Source organism: Gymnoscopelus braueri (assembly GCF_963280865.1).
Source record: "Gymnoscopelus braueri genome assembly, chromosome: 8".
In the NCBI taxonomy this organism is placed as follows: domain Eukaryota; kingdom Metazoa; phylum Chordata; class Actinopteri; order Myctophiformes; family Myctophidae; genus Gymnoscopelus; species Gymnoscopelus braueri.
In genome coordinates, this window is record NC_137609.1 from 44695084 (window position 1) to 44715746 (window position 20663).

The following is a 20663-nucleotide window of genomic DNA, read 5'->3' on the forward strand; positions in this document are numbered from 1 at the left end:
TTGACTCAGTTGAATCAGTCAAAGACTGGATGACATTGGCAAAGGCGTCAGCGTTGTGCAGCTTACATCAAAGACACAGCAAGTTTAGGCCAATAGTATAGTTAACTTGGTCCTCTGCAAACTGACTGCAACATCATATGGCAATGCCACGTAGCGCCTCAAGCGCGTACATATTCTTACAAGCATGAACAGAGCGCCTGAACAGGGACTTGAACCCTGGACCCTCAGATTAAAAGTCTGATGCTCTACCGTCTGAGCTATCCAGGCCCTGCTTGACCATCACAGCAATGAAGTAAAAAAAGATAATTTGACAGCCGATGACATCATGGCATTTTTTCTTGAAGCCTTGTATCGTACAGTACAGAAAACGTACTTCTTAGAATCGTTACCTCTAATTATATAGTTTATGTCAAGCACCTATGGCATTGGTACACTCGTATATTTTTGGCAAATTCTAGGGCCAATCCTCGTTATCGAATTCGCTTGTGGAACCATTCTGCTAAAGGGGAATTAGCTCAGATGGTAGAGTGCTCGCTTAGCATGCGAGAGGTGACGGGATCGATACCCGTATTCTCCAATTAGTTGTTTACCCGGATAATAACTGGTCTCTCTTTACTGATGGGCATTAGCCAAAGTGCTTTTCATTTTCATATCAAAACACTTGGTCAAAGGGAAGATTCCACTTAACATTTCCCTTGTGGAATTTTTTAGCCGTAAGGGGAATTAGCTCAGATGGTAGAGCGCTCGCTTTGCATGCGAGAGGTGGCGGGACCGATGCCCGCATTCTCCAGACAAGAATACGCTCAAAGCATGTCTGCTTTTACTTTTCAATTCAATCAGTCAAAGACTGGATGACATTGGCAAAGGCGTTAGCGCTGTGCAGCTTACATCAAAGACACAGCAAGTTTAGGCCAATTGTATAGTTAACTTGGTCCTCTGCAAACTGACTGCAACATCATTTGGCAATGCCACGTATCGCCTTAAGCGCATATATATTCTTACAAGCATCAACAGAGCGCCTGAACAGGGACTTGAACCCTGGACCCTCAGATTAAAAGTCTGATGCTCTACCGTCTGAGCTATCCAGGCCCTGCTTGACCATCACAGCAATGAAGTAAAGAAAGCTAATTTTACTCATTCTTGAGCATTGAATCAGTTGAATCAGTCAAAGACTGGATGACATTGGCAAAGGCGTCAGCGTTGTGCAGCTTACATCAAAGACACAGCAAGTTCAGGCCAATTGTATAGTTAACTTGGTCCTCTGCAAACTGACTGCAACGCCACGTAGCGCCTCAAGCGCGTACATATTCTTACAAGCATGAACAGAGCGCCTGAACAGGGACTTGAACCCTGGACCCTCAGATTAAAAGTCTGATGCTCTACCGTCTGAGCTATCCAGGCCCTGCTTGACCATCACAGCAATGAAGTAAACAAAGATAATTTGACAGCCGATGACATCATGGCATTTTTTCTTGAAGCCTTGTATTGTACAGTACAGAAAACGTACTTCTTAGAATCGTTACCTCTAATTATATAGTTTATGTCAAGCACCTATGGCATTGGTACACTCGTATATTTTTGGCAAATTCTAGGGCCAATCCTCGTTATCGAATTCGCTTGTGGAACCATTCTGCTAAAGGGGAATTAGCTCAGATGGTAGAGTGCTCGCTTAGCATGCGAGAGGTGACGGGATCGATACCCGTATTCTCCAATTAGTTGTTTACCCGGATAATAACTGGTCTCTCTTTACTGATGGGCATTAGCCAAAGTGCTTTTCATTTTCATATCAAAACACTTGGTCAAAGGGAAGATTCCACTTAACATTTCCCTTGTGGAATTTTTTAGCCGTAAGGGGAATTAGCTCAGATGGTAGAGCGCTCGCTTTGCATGCGAGAGGTGGCGGGACCAATGCCCGCATTCTCCAGACAAGAATACGCTCGAAGAATGTCTGCTTTTACTTTTCAGTTCAATCAGTCAAAGACTGGATGACATTGGCAAAGGCGTCAGCGTTGTGCAGCTTACATCAAAGACACAGCAAGTTTAGGCCAATTGTATAGTTAACTTGGTCCTCTGCAAACTGACTGCAACATCATATGGCAATGCCACGTAGCGCCTCAAGCGCGTACATATTCTTACAAGCATGAACAGAGCGCCTGAACAGGGACTTGAACCCTGGACCCTCAGATTAAAAGTCTGATGCTCTACCGTCTGAGCTATCCAGGCCCTGCTTGACCATCACAGCAATGAAGTAAAGAAAGATAATTTGACAGCCGATGACATCATGGCATTTTTTCTTGAAGCCTTGTATCGTAAAGTACAGAAAACGTACTTCTTAGAATCGTTCCCTCTGATTATATAGTTTGAGTCAAGCACCTATGGCATTGGTACACTCGTGTATTTTTGGCAAATTCTAGGGCCAATCCTCGATATCGAATTCGCTTGTGGAACCATTCTGCTAAAGGGGAATTAGCTCAGATGGTAGAGTGCTCGCTTAGCATGCGAGAGGTGACGGGATCGATACCCGTATTCTCCAATTAGTTGTTTACGCGGATAATAACTGGTCTTTCTTTACTGATGGGCATTAGCCAAAGTGCTTTTCATTTTCATAACAAAACACTTGGTCAAAGGGAAGATTCCACTTAACATTTCCCTTGTGGAATTTTCAGCCGTAAGGGGAATTAGCTCAGATGGTAGAGCGCTCGCTTTGCATGCGAGAGGTGGCGGGACCGATGCCCGCATTCTCCAGACAAGAATACGCTCGAAGCATGTCTGCTTTTACTTTTCAATTCAATCAGTCAAAGACTGGATGACATTGGCAAAGGCGTTAGCGCTGTGCAGCTTACATCAAAGACACAGCAAGTTTAGGCCAATTGTATAGTTAACTTGGTCCTCTGCAAACTGACTGCAACATCATTTGGCAATGCCACGTAGCGCCTCAAGCGCATATATATTCTTACAAGCATCAACAGAGCGCCTGAACAGGGACTTGAACCCTGGACCCTCAGATTAAAAGTCTGATGCTCTACCGTCTGAGCTATCCAGGCCCTGCTTGACCATCACAGCAATGAAGTAAAGAAAGCTAATTTTACTCATTCTTGAGCATTGACTCAGTTGAATCAGTCAAAGACTGGATGACATTGGCAAAGGCGTCAGTGTTGTGCAGCTTACATCAAAGACACAGCAAGTTTAGGCCAATTGTATAGTTAACTTGGTCCTCTGCAAACTGACTGCAACATCATATGGCAATGCCACGTAGTGCCTCAAGCGCGTACATATTCTTACAAGCATGAACAGAGCGCCTGAACAGGGACTTGAACCCTGGACCCTCAGATTAAAAGTCTGATGCTCTACCGTCTGAGCTATCCAGGCCCTGCTTGACCATCACAGCAATGAAGTAAAAAAAGATAATTTGACAGCCGATGACATCATGGCATTTTTTCTTGAAGCCTTGTATCGTACAGTACAGAAAACGTACTTCTTAGAATCGTTACCTCTAATTATATAGTTTATGTCAAGCACCTATGGCATTGGTACACTCGTATATTTTTGGCAAATTCTAGGGCCAATCCTCGTTATCGAATTCGCTTGTGGAACCATTCTGCTAAAGGGGAATTAGCTCAGATGGTAGAGTGCTCGCTTAGCATGCGAGAGGTGACGGGATCGATACCCGTATTCTCCAATTAGTTGTTTACCCGGATAATAACTGGTCTCTCTTTACTGATGGGCATTAGCCAAAGTGCTTTTCATTTTCATATCAAAACACTTGGTCAAAGGGAAGATTCCACTTAACATTTCCCTTGTGGAATTTTTTAGCCGTAAGGGGAATTAGCTCAGATGGTAGAGCGCTCGCTTTGCATGCGAGAGGTGGCGGGACCAATGCCCGCATTCTCCAGACAAGAATACGCTCGAAGAATGTCTGCTTTTACTTTTCAGTTCAATCAGTCAAAGACTGGATGACATAGGCAAAGGCGTCAGCGTTGTGCAGCTTACATCAAAGACACAGCAAGTTTAGGCCAATTGTATAGTTAACTTGGTCCTCTGCAAACTGACTGCAACATCATATGGCAATGCCACGTAGCGCCTCAAGCGCGTACATATTCTTACAAGCATGAACAGAGCGCCTGAACAGGGACTTGAACCCTGGACCCTCAGATTAAAAGTCTGATGCTCTACCGTCTGAGCTATCCAGGCCCTGCTTGACCATCACAGCAATGAAGTAAAGAAAGATAATTTGACAGCCGATGACATCATGGCATTTTTTCTTGAAGCCTTGTATCGTACAGTACAGAAAACGTACTTCTTAGAATCGTTACCTCTAATTATATAGTTTATGTCAAGCACCTATGGCATTGGTACACTCGTATATTTTTGGCAAATTCTAGGGCCAATCCTCGTTATCGAATTCGCTTGTGGAACCATTCTGCTAAAGGGGAATTAGCTCAGATGGTAGAGTGCTCGCTTAGCATGCGAGAGGTGACGGGATCGATACCCGTATTCTCCAATTAGTTGTTTACCCGGATAATAACTGGTCTCTCTTTACTGATGGGCATTAGCCAAAGTGCTTTTCATTTTCATATCAAAACACTTGGTCAAAGGGAAGATTCCACTTAACATTTCCCTTGTGGAATTTTTTAGCCGTAAGGGGAATTAGCTCAGATGGTAGAGCGCTCGCTTTGCATGCGAGAGGTGGCGGGACCAATGCCTGCATTCTCCAGACAAGAATACGCTCGAAGAATGTCTGCTTTTACTTTTCAGTTCAATCAGTCAAAGACTGGATGACATTGGCAAAGGCGTCAGCGCTGTGCAGCTTACATCAAAGACACAGCAAGTTTAGGCCAATTGTATAGTTAACTTGGTCCTCTGCAAACTGACTAAAACATCATAAGGCAATGCCACGTAGCACCTCAAGCGCGTACATGTTCTTACAAGCATGAACAGAGCGCCTGAACAGGGACTTGAACCCTGGACCCTCAGATTAAAAGTCTGATGCTCTACCGTCTGAGCTATCCAGGCCCTGCTTGACCATCACAGCAATGAAGTAAAGAAAGATAATTTGACAGCCGATGACATCATGGCATTTTTTCTTGAAGCCTTGTATCGTACAGTACAGAAAACGTACTTCTTAGAATCGTTACCTCTGATTATATAGTTTATGTCAAGCACCTATGGCATTGGTACACTCGTATATTTTTGGCAAATTCTAGGGCCAATCCTCGTTATCGAATTCGCTTGTGGAACCATTCTGCTAAAGGGGAATTAGCTCAGATGGTAGAGTGCTCGCTTAGCATGCGAGAGGTGACGGGATCGATACCCGTATTCTCCAATTAGTTGTTTACCCGGATAATAACTGGTCTCTCTTTACTGATGGGCATTAGCAAAAGTGCTTTTCATTTTCATATCAAAACACTTGGTCAAAGGGAAGATTCCACTTAACATTTCCCTTGTGGAATTTTCAGCCGTAAGGGGAATTAGCTCAGATGGTAGAGCGCTCGCTTTGCATGCGAGAGGTGGCGGGACCGATGCCCGCATTCACCAGACAAGAATACGCTCGAAGCATGTCTGCTTTTACTTTTCAGTTCAATCAGTCAAAGACTGGATGACATTGGCAAAGGCGTTAGCGCTGTGCAGCTTACATCAAAGACACAGCAAGTTTAGGCCAATTGTATAGTTAACTTGGTCCTCTGCAAACTGACTGCAACATCATTTGGCAATGCCACGTAGCGCCTCAAGCGCATATATATTCTTACAAGCATCAACAGAGCGCCTGAACAGGGACTTGAATCCTGGACCCTCAGATTAAAAGTCTGATGCTCTACCGTCTGAGCTATCCAGGCCCTGCTTGACCATCACAGCAATGAAGTAAAGAAAGCTAATTTTACTCATTCTTGAGCATTGACTCAGTTGAATCAGTCAAAGACTGGATTTTTTCTTGAAGCCTTGTATCGTAAAGTACAGAAAACGTACTTCTTAGAATCGTTCCCTCTGATTATATAGTTTGAGTCAAGCACCTATGGCATTGGTACACTCGTGTATTTTTGGCAAATTCTAGGGCCAATCCTCGATATCGAATTCGCTTGTGGAACCATTCTGCTAAAGGGGAATTAGCTCAGATGGTAGAGTGCTCGCTTAGCATGCGAGAGGTGACGGGATCGATACCCGTATTCTCCAATTAGTTGTTTACGCGGATAATAACTGGTCTTTCTTTACTGATGGGCATTAGCCAAAGTGCTTTTCATTTTCATAACAAAACACTTGGTCAAAGGGAAGATTCCACTTAACATTTCCCTTGTGGAATTTTCAGCCGTAAGGGGAATTAGCTCAGATGGTAGAGCGCTCGCTTTGCATGCGAGAGGTGGCGGGACCGATGCCCGCATTCTCCAGACAAGAATACGCTCGAAGCATGTCTGCTTTTACTTTTCAGTTCAATCAGTCAAAGACTGGATGACATTGGCAAAGGCGTCAGCGCTGTGCAGCTTACATCAAAGACAGAGCAAGTCTAGGCCAATTGTATAGTTAACTTGGTCCTCTGCAAACTGACTGCAACATCATTTGGCAATGCCACGTGGCGCCTCAAGCGCATATATATTCTTACAAGCATTAACAGAGCGCCTGAACAGGGACTTGAACCCTGGACCCTCAGATTAAAAGTCTGATGCTCTAGCGTCTGAGCTATCCAGGCCCTGCTTGACCATCACAGCAATGAAGTAAAGAAAGCTAATTTTACTCATTCTTGAGCATTGACTCAGTTGAATCAGTCAAAGACTGGATGACATTGGCAAAGGCGTCAGCGCTGTGCAGCTTACATCAAAGACACAGCAAGTTTAGGCCAATTGTATAGTTAACTTGGTCCTCTGCAAACTGACTGCAACATCATATGGCAATGCCACGTAGCGCCTCAAGCGCGTACATATTCTTACAAGCATGAACAGAGCGCCTGAACAGGGACTTGAACCCTGGACCCTCAGATTAAAAGTCTGATGCTCTACCGTCTGAGCTATCCAGGCCCTGCTTGACCATCACAGCAATGAAGTAAAGAAAGATAATTTGACAGCCGATGACATCATGGCCTTTTTTCTTGAAGCCTTGTATCGTACAGTACAGAAAACGTACTTCTTACAATCGTTACCTCTGATTATATAGTTTATGTCAAGCACCTATGGCATTGGTACACTCGTATATTTTTGGCAAATTCTAGGGCCAATCCTCGATATCGAATTCGCTTGTGGAACCATTCTGCTAAAGGGGAATTAGCTTAGATGGTAGAGTGCTCGCTTAGCATGCGAGAGGTGACGGGATCGTTACCCGTATTCTCCAATTAGTTGTTTACGTGGATAATAACTGGTCTCTCTTTACTGATGGGCATTAGCCAAAGTGCTTTTCATTTTCATAACAAAACACTTGGTCAAAGGGAAGATTCCACTTAACATTTCCCTTGTGGAATTTTCAGCCGTAAGGGGAATTAGCTCAGATGGTACAGCGCTCGCTTTGCATGCGAGAGGTGGCGGGACCGATGCCCGCATTCTCCAGACAAGAATACGCTCGAAGCATGTCTGCTTTTACTTTTCAGTTCAATCAGTCAAAGACTGGATGACATTGGCAAAGGCGTCAGCGCTGTGCAGCTTACATCAAAGACACAGCAAGTTTTGGCCAATTGTATAGTTAACTTGGTCCTCTGCAAACTGACTGCAACATCATTTGGCAATGCCACGTGGCGCCTCAAGCGCATATATATTCTTACAAGCATTAACAGAGCGCCTGAACAGGGACTTGAACCCTGGACCCTCAGATTAAAAGTCTGATGCTGTACCGTCTGAGCTATCCAGGCCCTGCTTGACCATCACAGCAATGAAGTAAAGAAAACTAATTTTACTCATTCTTGAGCATTGACTCAGTCAAAGGCGTCAGCGCTGTGCAGCTTACATCAAAGACACAGCAAGTTTAGGCCAATTGTATAGTTAACTTGGTCCTCTGCAAACTGACTGCAACATCATATGGCAATGCCACGTAGCGCCTCAAGCGCGTACATATTCTTACAAGCATGAACAGAGCGCCTGAACAGGGACTTGAACCCTGGACCCTCAGATTAAAAGTCTGATGCTCTACCGTCTGAGCTATCCAGGCCCTGCTTGACCATCACAGCAATGAAGTAAAGAAAGATAATTTGACAGCCGATGACATCATGGCATTTTTTCTTGAAGCCTTGTATCGTATAGTACAGAAAACGTACTTCTTACAATCGTTACCTCTGATTATATAGTTTATGTCAAGCACCTATGGCATTGGTACACTCGTATATTTTTGGCAAATTCTAGGGCCAATCCTCGTTATCGATTTCGCTTGTGGAACCATTCTGCTAAAGGGGAATTAGCTCAGATGGTAGAGTGCTCGCTTAGCATGCGAGAGGTGACGGGATCGATACCCGTATTCTCCAATTAGTTGTTTACCCGGATAATAACTGGTCTCTCTTTACTGATGGGCATTAGCCAAAGTGCTTTTCATTTTCATATCAAAACACTTGGTCAAAGGGAAGATTCCACTTAACATTTCCCTTGTGGAATTTTCAGCCGTAAGGGGAATTAGCTCAGATGGTAGAGCGCTCGCTTTGCATGCGAGAGGTGGCGGGACCGATGCCCGCATTCTCCAGACAAGAATACGCTCGAAGAATGTCTGGTTTTACTTTTCAGTTCAATCAGTCAAAGACTGGATGACATTGGCAAAGGCGTCAGCGCTGTGCAGCTTACATCAAAGACACAGCAAGTTTAGGCCAATTGTATAGTTAACTTGGTCCTCTGCAAACTGACTACAACATCATAAGGCAATGCCACGTAGCGCCTCAAGCGCGTAGATATTCTTACAAGCATGAACAGAGCGCCTGAACAGGGACTTGAACCCTGGACCCTCAGATTAAAAGTCTGATGCTCTACCGTCTGAGCTATCCAGGCCCTGCTTGACCATCACAGCAATGAAGTAAAGAAAGATAATTTGACAGCCGATGACATCATGGCATTTTTTCTTGAAGCCTTGTATCGTACAGTACAGAAAACGTACTTCTTAGAATCGTTACCTCTGATTATATAGTTTATGTCAAGCACCTATGGCATTGGTACACTCGTATATTTTTGGCAAATTCTAGGGCCAATCCTCGTTATCGAATTCGCTTGTGGAACCATTCTGCTAAAGGGGAATTAGCTCAGATGGTAGAGTGCTCGCTTAGCATGCGAGAGGTGACGGGATCGATACCCGTATTCTCCAATTAGTTGTTTACCCGGATAATAACTGGTCTCTCTTTACTGATGGGCATTAGCCAAAGTGCTTTTCATTTTCATATCAAAACACTTGGTCAAAGGGAAGATTCCACTTAACATTTCCCTTGTGGAATTTTCAGCCGTAAGGGGAATTAGCTCAGATGGTAGAGCGCTCGCTTTGCATGCGAGAGGTGGCGGGAGAGATGCCCGCATTCTACAGACAAGAATACGCTCGAAGAATGTCTGCTTTTACTTTTCAGTTCAATCAGTCAAAGACTGGATGACATTGGCAAAGGCGTCAGCGCTGTGCAGCTTACATCAAAGACACAGCAAGTTTAGGCCAATTGTATAGTTAACTTGGTCCTCTGCAAACTGACTGCAACATCATATGGCAATTTCACGTAGCGCCTCAAGCGCGTACATATTCTTACAAGCATGAACAGAGCGCCTGAACAGGGACTTGAACCCTGGACCCTCAGATTAAAAGTCTGATGCTCTACCGTCTGAGCTATCCAGGCCCTGCTTGACCATCACAGCAATGAAGTAAAGACAGCAAATTTGACAGCCGATGAAATCATGGCATTTTTTCTTGAAGCCTTGTATCGTACAGTACAGAAAACGTACTTTTTAGAATCGTTCCCTCTGATTATATAGTTTGAGTCAAGCACCTATGGCATTGGTACACTTGTGTATTTTTGGCAAATTCTAGGGCCAATCCTCGACATCGAATTCGCTTGTGGAACGCTTCTGCTAAAGGGGAATTAGCTCAGATGGTAGAGTGCTCGCTTAGCATGCGAGAGGTGACAGGATCGATACCCGTATTCTCCAATTAGTTGTTTACCCGGCTAATAACTGGTCTCTCTTTACTGGTAGGCATTAACTGCATGTGTAGAGGCGCTGGATCAGTAAAGCCAAATGTAAACCTCAGTCAGTGTGAATATGCCAGAGTACACTTTTAGCACAAATGTACACTTACTGTAAACTGGAATGTATTAATTATACCCAGCAGGCATTATCATCACCACATATTTAGTTGACTTCAACCCAAAGGCAAAGCCACTTCATTCACAGTCAGTATTTCTCTTCACCTAGCCTTCAGAGTGGCTGGCTGCAAACATGAGGCCTAGCAGACAGCACAACAGCACAAAAACCCCACACACATATTCATCAATAAAGTACAATAAAAGTCACTAATTCGCCCACAATCATTACTCAAAGTAAAACTCTTTCTTATATTCATCTCTGATTGGTTTAAAGTATGCTTAGTACTCTTAGATTACTTTTCACAATGGATTACATTCTTTACTCAGAAACACACTTCACCTTAATTGGCTAATCACTCAGTAGCATGAAAGCACCTGTGCACCCTGCAACAGGCTAGCGTTGAAACTTAGAAACAAAACTCACCAGAGTTCACAAAGGTATCAAACAAAAACGGCTTGGGCATCAATCAACAGAAGTTTGCTTCATCAGATGACTATTTGACTTTAGAACATAAAAGAAACTCTGCAACTTAAATTAATAAGGCTCTTTATCAATGTGGTGTCTGTCTGTGTAGGCGGTAGAAAGCAGTGTCCTGCTTGCTCTCTCTTCTGGAATAAGGATCTTAGACTCTATAGCGCCCCCCACATGAACATCAGTGTTAGTCTTCCTAAATTAACTCTTTAGTTGCTGGTGCAACTCATGTGGGTTACATGTGTTTGCATAATGCTCACAACATTAGTTATCATTCTTGGTAACTCATCATTAGATGTGCCAAATGTTATGAGTCATAACAAATCTTTCAAATATCACTTAATATGTGACACAGAGTAATTTGATTGCTTGCTTGCATGCGATAGCTACTGTTCTGCTGATGCACATTTCTCATCATTTAATTTTTCTGTTGCAAAAAGCTAAACTTTGCTGGACTCCATTATTCTTCAGATCGTTTTGGGAGGAACAAGTCAAGTAGTAGGTTACTGCTGTAGACATATTGTGCTATTATGGCTATTACAAAATATGCACCCTATCGTTATAGCTTTATTGTCAAATTATTTGTACTTTTTCTGTAATTGTATTCTTGCTCTGTAAAGCACTTTGAGCTGCATTTCATGTCATGCTATACAAATAAAGTTTTTTATTATTATTATCTCAAACACACTGCGCACATATATAACAAACACAAATAGGCCTAAATGAATTAAATAATTGTATCCACAAGTTTCCTGGGGCATGGTGGACATCACTTCCTGTTGTCAGGTATCAGGGATCAAATCGACAGGAAGTCTGCACCATGCCCCAGGAAACTTGTGGATAAGATAAATAAAAACGAAATAATGTTCCTAAATGTCGAAGTTTCAAGCCAGGATGACGTACATTTAATAATGACACCAAAGTGCATGAGTGAGCATTACTTTCTGTTGATAAACATTTCCAGTGCAATCCACACAAAGTATTTTATAAATCGCCATCATTTTGGCCTGGCTGCCTAGCTGCTGCCATACTTACCGTAGGAGGTTATTATTCCATCAAGAAATAAAAAATATATAATAAGCAAAGCACACATTGATCAAATGCACAGCAACATCAGCGCATTGGATCAAGCTCCACAGGTATTAGTAATTAAATAAATCAGTTGTGATGCTTATTCACAGTGCTGGAAATTATATTCCATTCTAGCCCTGATACATGACAGTCATGGATGAACTTCAACCTGTTTTTTGCGCTTTCTCCATTTAAGGCCCGTACATCTACATCAATGTTCAGATTTCAAATATAAAGTGCGTATCTTCCGTATTGTTCAATAAAAAGCATTTTAATCCGATCGTGGCATTTTCTCCAAATTGTATCCGTATGCTTTTAACTACGTGACCCTATCAGTTGGGAGGCGTATTGCGCTCTGATACGTTATAACTCTGTGAGAAAATGGCCGCTGATCGGATAAAAATGCTTTTTATTGGACCTATGGACTTCCAGTCTTGAGAATTTAGGCTAAAAACAGGTCTGCCAGCTCCATCCGTTAACCCCCTGTGTCCCCGTGATAATGAATGATTGAGAGAGAGAGAGAGAAAAAGAACATGAGAACACTGTTTGCTTATCCTCTGTTCTTTCAATGGATTAAAGTTACAGTCTCGCGTGCTTACAGTCACCTCTCACAATAGCCTATAAAGTACTACCATTAGAAAATAAACAAATGAAAACGGTCGCTTGAAAACGGTACCAGAACTTTTGCTGCCAAGGAGGGCATGTGAATGTGAATGATCTCTCCCGTTGCCTTTCCAGCAAGTTATGCTAATTGTTTCGCAGGAAACATTCTGGCACTGTAGTGAAAACCCAGCTTTAAACATCACTGTTTTCAACTTAAACTCTTAAATAAAAACTGTATTTAAAATTGTAAACGTGCCAACTCAAATCAAAATGTTAACCTCTCTTGCACTGTTTGTCTCTAACTCATTTGTCATTATGTATTGTCTCTGCCAGGCCGAACGACCAAAGGCCAGAGACGATTTTTAGAAGCCTAACCTTTTTTGGATTAATGCTTTGATAATGGATTCCTGCTTTCATTAGCACCCTGGAAGGAATATTGCTGTGTACAGAGAATTCCTACATTTCCATGTCACAAAACAATGTCATGCTGATAGGATTTTACTAAGAATGTACCACAAAAAAAGTTGTCATACTATACTATTACAATGATAGCCTACAAACCATATTTTACAACAACAAATATACTATACTCAAACAATACTATTTTACAAGGAAATTGGCTTTGCTATTATGTCACCTTTATTTATTTATCTCTTTGAAGGGAGACTTGGACAACTGAAAATACATAGCTAATTTCCACTTTTTCTTTTTATAAAATGTTCAGATAAATGTACAAATATATATTTTGCTATATGGGGTTTCCAACTTTTTGTCCCCTATGGCTGCTGAACTTCTATTGATGACTAACTCAAACGAACGAGCGTTTCATCAATGATGGATTGTATGTTATCTCATTGTAACACTCTTCTTCTTCTTTCTTCCTTTCCCTCCACTTCCCGTGCTGTCCAGAGCGATGGAGCCAATATACCAGAGCTGTCAGTGCCACCAGTACCAAGGTCATTGCCAGGGTCAGTAGCACCCCCTGCAGGATGCCTGTGGAACTTTCTGGGGCTGTGCAGAATGGAACAAGAAGAAGACATGCTGGTTTATATTGACATTTGTGTATCTGTAGCCTATATCGTCACTGTCAGGTGGAAACCTTACATGTCCAAAACCGTGTTCCAAAGAATCCAATATAGTTATCATTTAGTTATTATTTAGTCATAAGCTCTTGTAGGGCAGTGTCTCTCAACCTTTTCAGACTGGGGACCCCCCACCTTGAATGTAGGAGTTGAGGCAAGTTTGACTTGGTTCCACAGATAAATATTGTGAAAATAGCTGATCTCACAACGTCTTGCAACGCATCAGTTGTCTACAACTGATGTCTCTGCTGTACTTGAGAATAATCTGCTCCACCCTTCCCCTTCATGTAACTTGTTTGTATATTTTAATCTCTGCCAGGTGAATATCACATTCAGCCCTGTATGTCTAGTGTCTATCTCACAACATACAAGGCAGATCATTTACATATTCCTTGTGCATGCCACTACCTGGCCAACGACCTCAATGCATCCCTGAATATTTTCAATCAGTCAACTACTAGCTGACATTTCAGTGAATTAACAATCACAGAGCAATCGACCCTCCGGGCTATGGGATTGGTGTCCTGCAGTGCTATGGACCGGAACCAGACAATCTGTCAGGCTTATGGGATCTACAATACTAGGCAACACGAGTCAAGGCAAGTTATTCAAAGTTCTTTACATAAAATTTGCCAATTAGAATGAATTTACAAAATGTTAATGAAATTTGTAACTGTAACACACAAGTTGGGATATAGTGTAGTGAAGGACTTACGGCTGTAGACAGACAAGTTGACATAGCAGTTATGTGTACCCAAAGGGTTGGTGACAGAGCAGCGGTACAGTCCAGAAGTCTGGGATGATATGTTTACAATGTCAGCTGAAGCTGAAAGCTCATCTGTTTTGTAAGAGAAAACAATTTGTCTCATTGATGTGGCAAAACCTTTGAGCTCAGATAAGACATACCCTGCAGCAGGATATAGACAGATGTATAGACCAATAATACAAAGAAGCATATTTTGTATTAAATGTTATCAGAACACACATTTTGTACAACACTACCACTGAGAGAAGGATGGAAAGTCCAAGCACTGTAAACATTAAGCTCAATGTATACTTCGTTGTATGACCTATCCTGGAAACCAGACTAATCTGCATTTGTAAACAATGTTTTGCCTCGGCAGATTTGGTCTGGCACCGCTCAGTGATTGGATTTCACTCCCTCCGAAGTAGTGAGGGACCAATCAGTGCCCAGTATGCAAATATGGGGCGGTTTATCTCCAGAGGCATTTTTGGAATTTGCCCCTCAGAGATTCCAGACTAATATCTACGCAGTGATATTAGTCTAGCCATGCCAGGCTACGTATGATCGTGTTGCTTGCTGACGAAAGAATAAACAAATAAATCAGACAAACGTCAGATATAGGAAATGTAATTGGATTGGTATTGCAAGATGATTTTTTTTGGTATGTATTATTTAGTGCACAATATGAAGTTCTTATGAGGGGTTGAGATGCTGCATCAATATAGACTGACGCACCTATTATAGTGCAAATCATGTATACCATATAGGAAGAAATCATATGGTAATGTACTTTTACACTTGATATGAATATGATATCATAATACAAAAATTTTACATGATGTCCATTGCAGCTCTTACCGTGCATATTGACTGGGAGTGACACCTCAGGATTAAGCTTGTCCCAGTGCATCTCTGGAGTGGGGACCCCCTCAGCTACCATGCAGGAGAGAGTGACACTTCCTCCCAAATCAATATCTCCATCCCACTGGCAGAGAGGCAGTGAGGGAGGTGCTGCAATCAATCAATCAATCAATCAATCAATCAATCAACCAATCAACTACACTCACTGTCCTACACCCTTTCTTTCCCAAAAACAACCAAGACAAGTTTCTATTGGCAGTTGCCCTACATAGAAACTAAAATATTTTCTTGTGTATCAGCACATCATGCGATGTAAAGAAGAATTAATCTTGAATAGCACAAGACAGAGATAGACCCAACATCACATGACTTGAGGATTCCACCAACACTTGCATGAGAACAATATTTGAACAAAACAAAGTCATCTGTTTATTACTATTTACAGTTACAATTTGGCCATCTATTTTTATTCTATGCACTTTGCAAGTTGCTAAAGTTCTGTTAGAACTCCACCACATCTACTGGTAAACCGCTCACGTATGCCAGTTAGACAATACACCTACACTGCACTGACTCGTATGCCAGTTAGCAGTGGTGTAAAGTAACTAAGTACATGTACTCAAGTACTGTACTTAAGTACAACTTTGAGGTGTTTTTACTTACTTCAGTATTTACGACTTTCAATACTTTTACTTCTACCCCACTACATCTCGGAGGAATATATTGTACTTTCACTCCACTACAATTATATGAAAACTTTAGTTACTAGTTAATTTGTAGATTTTATTATTACAAAACACACTAACCACTTCAGCCGTATATATATTTCACCCATTTGGAAATAGCAGATCTACAAGCTCACAATGCGTTGCGATGCAACGCATAGCTTGTAGCTTGCCTATTTACAAAAGATTTTTTTATATACGTTGAACTTGTGAAATGGGACTTTCTGCACAATGAGTACTTTTACTTTTGGTAAAGTATATTTTGATGCCGATACTTCTGTACTTTTACTCAAGTATATTTTGAATACGGGACTGTAACAGAGTATATCTACATTGCAGTATTGATACTTAAGTAAAACATGTGAGTACTCCTTCCATCACTGCCAGTTAGACACCTACCCTGCACTGACACGTATGCCAGTCATACATACACCTACCCTGCACAGACACGACGTAGGCCTACAGTATGCCAGTTAGACACCTACCCAGGATGCTGAGCATCAGCTCTCCTATGCCAGGATCTCCTGGCTCTGGTGGGTTATTCACCATGCAGCGGTAGACACCAGCATCTGATAAGCGTGTGTCATTCAGTACAATATCAGCGCTCCATGGGATGCCTGTGCAATGGGGCGAGATTGTGTGAATTCCAGTCACAAACTTAGTTGAATTTTTTTCTTCCAAGTAAAATCCTTGGTTAATTTAAGTCTGAAAGCAGAAATCAATTAAAACATCAAACCATGACAATAATGCCTCATACAATTTCCTTGAATGTTGTGAGAGAAGTGTGTTTCTGAACATCTGTGACTATGTTCATATTTAAGGAAAGGAAGGAAGGGATTGCAAATCCACAAACTATTTATATTGTAATGCCTGGCTTAAAATGTACGGGTAGAAGTACATGCTGTCATGTCATCTTTCATCAATGTATATGGGTCAGTGACAAAATGGGCGTGGCAAATTTCTCAAGATCTTGTCATGTCAGGTTTGTTAAAATGTACATGTTGTAGTCATGTTGGTTTCATGTCATTTGAAAAGGTATTCCACCAATTTTTAACCACATAAAAATGAAATGTTGAATATTTTATACATTATCTAGATGTATTTTTGTCGGGGGCAGGTTTTGTTACATTTAGCGGGACATCTGTTTTCTAAATAATCGTGAATGAGTCAGTGAGTGTGTGTGTGTGTGGGAGGGTGGTGAAAGGGAGATTACCTATGATACTGACCATGTTACTGACCATGATACTGACATGATACTGACCATGATACTGACATGATACTGACCATGTTACTGACCATGATACTGACATGATACTGACCAAATGACCATGATGACTAACTATGATACTAACATGATAATACTACTGTCATGATACTGACCATGAGTGATCTTGGTTCTGATTATATATATGGTGACATTATGTTCAGAGCTTTGGCGATCCATTTCTTTCAATGACATAGTTATAATGTAAAAAAAATAAAACCAGAACTTTTAGACTAGGCCCTCAAAAAAAATAAAGCATGTAAGATACTTGTAGGTTTATTTTCTAATTTTGTCCCTTAAAGAAAAAATGTACAACTGTACATCTAGAATCCAGAGTGTTAAACTGAGTGTGAACAATACCTGCAAATCCCACTCTGCCAGTGAGGGAGGGGTCTTCAATCACCTGTCCATGGTCGTACACGATCACCTGGAAGTGAGTAAAGATACTGATGATGAATAGTTTCAAACTTGATGACTTGTACATTCTTGTAAATCACATTGCAGATACACAATTCTTAAAGGGATTTTGCAAACGGCACCATTTTGTATTTTATTTTGTTTTTAATTGAATCATCATCTACTACTGTCAATTTTATTAATACATAACTATATTTGACTGCCTTCACCCGGTGACCCAGGTGTGAATTATCCCCAGTTTGGATGCCCAAAATAAAGACCAGAGCTGAGAACCTGTTTATACTGTAGTTATATGTATTGAACATATAAACTGAGAAATATTTCATTGAGGAGTGGACTGCGCTTAATCTAAAATAGCCTGCCCTGGCATATAACAGCATAACTGATCGGTTGAACACATCTGTGTGTGTGATGCTGAATTACAAACCTAACCATTTTAACAATATATCACTAAGAATTACCCTTTTTGCCCATTACCCATTTTTTTTTTATTTTAAAAGGTACAATGGTGCACTGTCCGATTTGAAAACTCCATAATGCAAAAGCCATATTTTCTACATTCAGGCAATTGAGATCAGCCTATTTCATGCAGACCTGCATAGGGGAATCTGGGTCAGAGAAGGGTGCCACGGTCCAGATGATATTGAGTCTAGACAAAGGGGTGGTGGTGAAGAAAGAGCAGGGCAGGATGACGAAATCACCTTGAACGATCTCCATGTTGGATTCCCTCATGGTCACTGACAGGGCAGCTGGGAGGAGTCAGGAGGAGAGGATGCAGAGTCAACTCAACACATTTATGTTTGTTCTGTTTAGTCTGATTTATACTTGGTTGTACGACGGTGATAGCCGATCTACAAGCTCACAACACATCGTGATGCGGTGTGAGCTTGTGGATTGGCTATTTTTGGCAAGCGACACCTCGTACGACTATAAATATAAATTAAGCATTTCAGCAATGCCCTGCCACACATTTGTTAAGGTTACCATTTCTATTAAGGCGCTTTTTGACAAAAGTGACATTCTGAAGTGCAAAAGGTCTCATTGAATTGTCCAGTCTCACACTGGACAACCCCACTGGTTCAACTTTAAAATAAATGACACCTATACAATATGTTGGGGGGGGGGGGGTAGTATCAAAGAAGGCGACAGCAGGAGGCTGAATAGTCTTATCAAGAAAGCTGCTTCCCTGTCATCGACTGCAGTATGGTGCTTCCCTGTCATCTATGGTGCTTCCTATGGTGCTCCCCAGTCTTCTATGGTGTTTCCTATGGTGCTTCTCTGTCATCTATGGTGCTTCCTATGGTGCTTCCCAGTCTTCTATGGTGTTTCCTATGGTGCTTCCCTGTCATCTATGGTGCTTCCTATGGTGCTTCCCAGTCTTCTATGGTGTTTCCTATTCCTATAGTGCTTCCCTGACTTTTATTATGGTGCTTCCAGAACGCAAAGAGAAACTAGGATCACAGGAACACCAAGAAGCACCAGTCTAAAAAACATACTATCAATATAATAGTGTACATTGAAATGATAGGATCCCAGGTAACCAATGAATTAAATAACATGCTATCTAAATTGCATTCTTAAGATTGTGGTCAAGAAAAAACATCGACAGATTAACCTTCAACACGCAGAAATGTGGAGGTGTGGGCTTTAACTTCATTATGAACCTGCAGACACAGACAGGCTGATTAGGCTGCCTTTCCCTCATTACAGTAACAATGAACCCTCCCCCTACTTGTTGTCCTCCATGTCCACTGTGTGTGTGTGTGTGTGTGTGTGTGTGTGTGTGTGTGTGTGTGTGTGTGTGTGTGTGTGGCAACCCATTGTGCATATTGGTTGTTAATTACACTTGACAGCTGAGAGCAGAACAAGAGCCCAATTCACTGCAATGAAAGCATACATTTCCATGTAACCTATTTTCACAGATCAGTAAAAACCCTCAGTGTCATTTAAAATGAGGAACGATTTGATAGCTTTTCAATTAATGGCCGTTTTGCTTCCATAGTAAGAACGTTGACAAATTGAGTTGAGTAACAGCTGCAGTGAATAAGTAGTCTATGACAGACTCACTTGACTCTGTTTTAATTTACATTTTAAAAGCATTTATATTCATATATTTTCATTTTCTTTTACGTTGATTGTAAACAACTGTAGCTCACTGATGACAGGAAGTGTTATTTCTCACCCAGAGTAGCTACAATACATTACAGGTACAAAACTAAAACATCTCTGTATACTCATGGAGCTTACAGTAGCTGATGTCAAACACAGCGGTCTACTCACTCTAAATACCCCATACATTGCAGGCGTACACTGCAACTTCAGTTTCTCTATATTCCTATGCATTTACAGCAGAAAGCGTGTAAAACACTGGTACAGCTTCTTTGCTAAGCCCAACAAAGTCTTTGCACTATGCCAATGACCTAGATTAGCCAATCAGTTGAGTTTAATCAGTTAATTTTTGTATTTAGTCATGACCCGTTTTCTCCATTCTTCTTTCCTTTCCTGAAAACTACAAATGACCAGAGCAAAAGGGAAGTTCACCCACTTGAACACTTGAACAACCCGTGATGTGACAATACATTTGAAGCTCAGGTTGACTTCTAATCTGGAGTCATAAAGATTTTGCTTACCATTCTCAGTAGTGGTAAAGTACACACACAAGGTCCAGAACAACCATCTTCCAGAGCCACCCATAGCTAAGACCAAAGAAATGCCTTCTGCACGTTGTAAACCATGTACAACATTCATGCCAAAGCAAAAGACCATGCATGCATATTTAATCCACTGAGTGATGCAACTAAACCCCACCCCTCCTTTCTCTCTCTCACACACAATTATCTTTGTCAATCTAATGCACCATCCGACTAGTAAGTCAGATGGTGCAAAGGATTTTTAAGGGTACTAACAGAAGGCATAACACAATATTTGAATAGTATTTAGAACTGTGTGAGGGTAGTAGTGCATTATGTCCCTAACAGTTTTGGATGATCCAAGGAGAAGTTAGATGTTGAGCTCTTCTAAGGTTCTTCAACCCTGGAGCTTTTAGTGACCCCTTGAATTGACAGGTCCTCTATCTTACAATTAAGTTAATTCCATTCATATGCTGTCTAATCAGGGAGCAGGTGAATGCAATTCAATTCTGCAAGCAAGGCATTTTTTTTAAAACAGAAATGAATGTTTTATAAAAACCCAAAC

The 20663-nt window shown here is 41.5% G+C and overlaps 2 protein-coding genes across 2 annotated transcripts in view; one reads left to right on the forward strand and one right to left on the reverse strand.

Moving 5' to 3' along the window:
• Positions 1-20663, forward strand: part of sh3pxd2b (SH3 and PX domains 2B) — a 233610-nt gene that overhangs the window by 132542 nt on the left and 80405 nt on the right. The window lies entirely within an intron of this gene.
• On the reverse strand, positions 13183-20162 carry LOC308090866 (immunoglobulin superfamily member 11; the record flags this gene model as incomplete). Its single annotated transcript, XM_080436139.1, has 7 exons — positions 13183-13385; positions 14172-14294; positions 15060-15212; positions 16273-16404; positions 17412-17478; positions 18063-18217; positions 20099-20162. The coding sequence occupies 7 exons, from the start codon at positions 20160-20162 to the stop codon at positions 13183-13185; spliced, it is 897 nt and encodes a 298-aa protein (XP_080292265.1).